At 33.7% G+C, this 6,000-nt stretch overlaps 1 protein-coding gene across 1 annotated transcript; it reads right to left on the minus strand.

Moving 5' to 3' along the window:
• Positions 1 to 521: 521 nt before the first annotated feature.
• LOC121801423 (probable DNA double-strand break repair Rad50 ATPase) lies at positions 522 to 2,219 on the minus strand. Its single transcript, XM_042200905.1, has 4 exons — positions 1,817 to 2,219; positions 1,115 to 1,225; positions 935 to 1,015; positions 522 to 844 (listed from the first exon to the last, which is right to left on the minus strand). Exons 1-4 carry the CDS (start codon positions 2,057 to 2,059, stop codon positions 764 to 766), a joined length of 516 nt encoding a protein of 171 aa, XP_042056839.1. The 5' UTR covers positions 2,060 to 2,219; the 3' UTR covers positions 522 to 763.
• Between the last annotated feature and the right edge of the window lie 3,781 nt (positions 2,220 to 6,000).

A 6,000-nucleotide genomic window follows, 5' to 3' on the forward strand; every position in this document is an offset into this window, starting at 1 on the left:
ATACATTGAAATACACCAAAATTGACATTTGAAAGCACCTAATAATGTCATTTGCAACGACAAAGTAACCATATTAACTAGCGGTTACATTTCAGTTTCACACCAAAAATAGTGACTCTAAAAAAAGTAAACAAACACCAAAAATAGTGATATATCATAGCCCTGCTGATAAGAATCATGTGATGCTTTCAGTTTGCTTCAATTTGACTCTTAACTAACACTTTCAAGCATGCTGAGATGTCATCACACGATTCCTTGAACGAGACTCTTAACTAACAAAGCCATTATTTAGGCTCAAGCAAGTAATAAGAAAGCAAACAGCCGTCATTCCAAAGGTAAAGAAATAATTGAAGTCAAGATTCATGTGAACAGGAAAACATAGGATTCCCAGATTAATGAACAAAGACATGTTCCTGGAGAATCCTAGGTAAAACTTTCTTGCAGTGAAATTACTTACATAGATAACTCAGAAAAAGACAACAATTAGAAACATACAGAAACAAAAGAGAGAGAGAGAGAGAGAAAAGAACTTAGAAGAATACATAGTTTTTCAGACCTGTTTTAGTTACAAACCTGTTTAAGGAGTTACCCTTCCTAAAATTAGAACACCTTCCATCAACAGCTAACTCAACAAACAATATTTTAAAAAACTTTAGAATACAACCAAACCCAAGAAACACCAAAATATATTAAATAGGAAATGACTTTTATCTTAAATACATCACACAGGATCCAAATCAGAGATGAGAGGGGTCAACCAGCATTAGGCGATGCGTATCGTTTCTATGTTCTTGCTCAGCTCCTCCAGCTTCTTCAGCCTCATCCGCTCGCTTTCACTCACCAGCTGCGTAGATAAACCACTCGATATTAACACAAGCTCACAGGAAATTCGTGCGCGATTAGAACGGATAATCAAGATTAGATTTCCCCTCACCTCCATTAATTTCGTGATTAGTTGTACTTTCTCTTTGTTCTTATCGTTGAATGCTTCTAGAGCTTCTTTGTATTCCCTTTCCTGCGATAACCAATTCCATCCCAGAATCCAAAATTAGAGATTAATCAATCTAATTTTCAGCTAATTAAAGGAAGAAGTATGTTGATCAAGTAGATTCACCTTCTTCTGGCAAGTCTGCCCCAACGGCTTTAATTCTTTGTTCACGGAATCAATTTTCTTGCGAACAAAGGAGACTTCCTTCTTCATTGGATCTGAAAGGGCATCTAATTCCTGAAAAAACCATTCCAATTTGGCATAAGTAAGTAATTATGGTGATACATGAACTAGTACAACACTTGCCAATTACATATAGGAAGTTTTAATTTTTTTTTCAGAAAACATGCAGATATATGATTGCAACTGATGAACATTTTTTGCATATGAAAATAACTAATTTGTGAATTAACATATGCAGAGAATTGCACAACATCAGTTTTCAAGAATTTTTTTCTGGGTGAATCTCCTGAGATATGCATATGCTCCAACTAAGACCAAACCTTTTGAGACCATCTTAAAAAAATCTTCAAAGATCTGGATTTGAATTTATTTTAAAAAGGGATAAGAAAAAAGAAACCATCCATAACATCATCCGACCGTTAAAACCACTATTTTGCGGAAATGGAAAAAGGAAGGCAAATCCAACGGAAAACCTAAATTAAAGTAACATTTTAACGAAATTGATGAAGCGAAACAGCATGAAGCCAAAAAAAACAAGCACAATTTTCAGAAACCCTAACAAATTTAGGGAAAAAAAACAAACCCTAGCCAAAAGAGGGAAAGTTCAATTAAGTCGTAAAATTGGAGAGAGGGAGAGAGAGAAACCTCACGGATGACGGCCAAACGCTTGGTTTCTTCTTCAATTCGGCCGAGCTGAGCTTGAACCTTCTCCTTAACCTCCATCTTCTTCTTCTCGATTTCCTCCTCCTTGGCCCGGAAAGTGGAGAGGGCGGATTTGGACATCTCCTCGTCTTCCTTGGTGAGAGCGCCGTTGAAGCTGAGGCTCCCGGAAATCTGGCCGGACTGCATAGATTGCTGGTTTTCAAGGGTCCTCTGCGTCTGCATCATTGCTGAGAAAACCTTCTTCACTCTAAATTTCTCCTCTTTATCAGTGGAGTATTATCTGTTGCGGATGCAGCGGCCTGCTTTAACTCGCACTTTTGCTTTTGCTTTAGGAATGATGAAGGAGAGAGAGAAGATTTTATGTCTTTGATTTTTATGAACAGGGTGCCCTCTCTTTCTATGTTTAAAGTGAGGAAAGCCAGCTCAGCTCAGCTCACCCCTTTTTCACCCACTATTCAAATTATTCAACCGCATTTTCATTTCTTTAATCATCCTTTCATTTTCTCTAATTATTTCTCTACTTCACTCATATAGATTAAAATTACTGTTTTTAACACTGATATTCTATTCTCCCCTTTTACTTTATCTCACTCCATATTTTTCTTCTTATTAATATAGTTAATTAACTTTTTTCTCTATTTTTTTCACCTAACAACCTCTCCTCAAATCGCATGTCATTCAATACCTGTCCATTTTAGTTCCGTCATGAATTTTAAGAAATAATTCCTCCGTCCCCAAAGAATATGCACTTTGAAGTCGACACGAATTTTAATATATAATTGGTAAGAGAGAGATAGAGAAAAAAAGTAAATAAAATATTGTTAGTGGAGAATGAGTCACACCTCATCAGAGAGAAAAGACTTTCCAAAATTAGAAAGTGCATATTCTTGTGGGATGGACTAAAAATGAAAGAGTGAATATTCTTGAGCGACGGAGGGAGTATGAAAGAAAGTGAGTTGAAAAACTTAATAAAATATATGTTTCACTTTTATATATTAATTTTATAATAAAATGTGAGTGGAATGAGTTATTAGAATGTGGGCTTACTTACCATTTATGATAAAATTATTAAGTGACTGATCAAAATAGCAAAAGTGGACAATTAATAGATGACGATGGAGTATAAATGTTTCTGCAATTTTAATGTATAAATATCGTGTGAATTTCTCAGGGAATTAGCCAGATTCGGTTGGGAGCATTTTTTATTCATTTAATTGGCAAATAAAAGATTCGAAAATCCTACTCCTAGTATATGGAGTAATTTTTATTTTTGTTTAGTAGTATGCCATATATCGAGAATCAGGCATTTTTCTTCTTTATTTATTTTCCTTCTTTAATGGATATTAACAATCTTGTTGAGAATATTATTAGCATTCACTCATGAATGTTATATGATCTTTGATGGTATTAATATTTTGCAGTATTAAAAATTATTATAAGCATAAGAGTGGAATGACCCAACTACCAACCACTTGCAAAAATAAACTGCAAAATTTTATTCAATGGGAAATAGTAAAAAAAAATGTGACCCATGCCAATTGGAATTTCAAGACCTTGTTTTCTAACAGACACCTCATCCACAATAGCAGAACCCTCTATTCCTATTGGATAATTCTTTTCTAATAAATTGACTCTTGCTTTTGTGTTGTGTGTCAAATATGCCCTTCTTCTTCTTTTTCTATCCACCCAAAATTAATAGTACTACCTCAAATATTTCAAGATTCACATGAATTTGGTTTTTCAATTATTGCTTCTTAAAAACCTGCATATTGTTTGTTCCAAGATTCCATATTTCGTAAATTGATTATCCTTCTAGAACCCTCTTCATTACTAGTATTCCCTCGGTTTCAATAAAGATAAAATATTTAGTTTTGAGCACGTGATTTTATATAGTGTTGTTTTATGAGTTAATGAAGAGTGGGTAAAGTAAGAGAGATAAAAATAGAAATGGTGTTGTTTCTATTTAGGAAATGTTTCATTTTTAATAGAATAACTTAAAAAGAAAACGGTTTCATTTCTAATGGGCCAAAATGAGTAATATTTAATATTTTATTTATAAATGGGACAGATAGAGTAGTATTTAATATTTTATTTACAAAAGATAGAGTAGTATTTAATATTTTATTTACAAAAGGTGGTATTTCTTTAGCTGTAATTCTTGATTTGCATGTGAATTGTGAACCGGTCTTTGTAGTATTATTTTTTTTTTGAGCTGGTAATGGTATATATCACCGCTGCTTCACCTAACCTTTTCTAGTTCTTCCACATGGAGAGGCTGACAGCATACATCCTATAATTTACAGACACAAAGTGGGAGATACATAAAATAAAATTGTTGTTTGTTTATAACTGTTTTTAGTAGTTACTATAAATTAAAAAATATGAAGCAAAACATATCGTAACGCAATCCTTTTTGGCTACTTCAAAGTTAGGACAGCTCCACACCTGCTCTGTCTTTCATTGTAAAGTGTTTCTTTTTATTAGCTTAATTGATTAATATTGTATTATATTTATATGTATAGATTAATTCGTGTGGCTAGAATCTTTTGTAACTAAATACAGAAAATTTTGTCAAAAGAGAATGTGTATCTATGTAAAATAATTTATTTGTATAGCAGCACTACTATTTTATATATTAAAATCATACTCCATTAAATTGATTCCTTGAGGTTGAAGGTAAGGTGCTTAAGGAAAAAGTTTGGTATGGAGTGGAAAGAAAGGGTGGCCTCACTTTCATAAAGAGGGAGTTTTTAATCTGAAAAGCTGTGTGCAAAATCTGGCAGAAGAAGCAGCTCAATTTCAGTGGCTAATCAAAGAATTCTTGATTTAATTTTGATGCTATCTTTATAATTTGATTTTAGTGGAAGATTCTCCTTTTATCTTAATATAATCACCACATTTACACCGTGTTTCTCCCTTTCAGATATTTTTATATTACTTCAATCACATAAAAATAGACTAATTTTACAATTTTTGAAGGTCCATCAAACTAGACCAATTTTAAATATGAAATTTTTTAAATAAATACTAACTATACACATTTTTCTGGATAAATCAAAAATCTCAAACCACCCAAAAATGGCGAGATAGAGTACAACACCAATAAAAGTACACTGATTAAAAAACGGAAGAAAAAAACTCAACAGAACTAATAGCACAATAAGTGCAAAAACAACAGAGCTAGAAAGAAAGAGCAGCAGTCGAAAGTGTAACACCCGCTTTTTTTTTTTCTCTCTAATGGTCCTAACTTGTGGGAAATCGAATCCTTAGTGTTTTTTACTCGTATCTAAATTTTTTTTTTTTACCTCGCGTTGTGATCGAGTGTTATGTTTAAAGTAAGCTTCATGTCATCAAATGAATGAAGTTCTTTTAGCATTGAAGAACTAATAGCTAGTTTGAGAGGTTCAATTTACAAATAGAAGTCCAAAAGCGTTTTTACAACGAGTTCGACGCTAGAATAGAATAAGAAAAACAATTTCGGACATCACAAGAGTCGTGCCGGGAGGGACTCGCGTCGGATAGCCGTGCCGAGTAACCGGGCAGCCCCGGAACAGCCGTCTTCCGTCCTCCGGGTCTTGCTCGATCACCACTTTTGCACTCCCGATACCTACACGAAAGGATAGATCACGTATCAAATACACTTTCGACAACGGATCAAGACGAAAAGTTAGATAAGAACCGCGTCACATCAGACACGTTTTCCAATGACGTGAACCGCATTAATTAGCCGTCAAATCAAAACGAAAAAACGTGAATTTTTGTTTTTAGTAAAAAAAAAAATTCAAAAAAAGTCCATAACTTTTGGACATTAGACCTCCACATGAATCAAATTTTAACCATGTAAACCATGCACCTTTCTTCCCTATAAATACCACGCCATATCATCCTCTACTTTTGTTCCTTCACAAAACTCTCTAACCAAATTTTTATCAAAAATGAGGATGCATATAAGTGTTTGAAGAAGAGGAGTTCAATTTCCTACTCACTATCCTTCTTCTCCTCTCCACAAGGGCGTGTTCAAGGAGTTGATTTTCGAAACCGAGCTTGAGAAGGGTATTTTTGGAAGCATCGAGGTGGGCTTTATATCCAACACATTAAGTGTGGGTAAAATTATCAAATATATGAAATGATTTTTGTTTGATAAAATCGCACTTACTTCTTTTCAA

This window comes from Salvia splendens, chromosome 4 (assembly GCF_004379255.2).
Source record: "Salvia splendens isolate huo1 chromosome 4, SspV2, whole genome shotgun sequence".
NCBI lineage: Eukaryota > Viridiplantae > Streptophyta > Magnoliopsida > Lamiales > Lamiaceae > Salvia > Salvia splendens.

Coding starts and splice junctions, on each gene's coding strand:
- LOC121801423 (XM_042200905.1), bottom strand. CDS start 2,059: ATGATGCAGACGCAGAGGACCCTTGAAAACCAGCAATCTATGCAGTCC. Junction 1,016..1,114: donor GGCAGACTTGCCAGAAGAAG/GTGAATCTACTT, acceptor TGGTTATCGCAG/GAAAGGGAATACAAAGAAGC. Junction 845..934: donor TAATCACGAAATTAATGGAG/GTGAGGGGAAAT, acceptor TTATCTACGCAG/CTGGTGAGTGAAAGCGAGCG.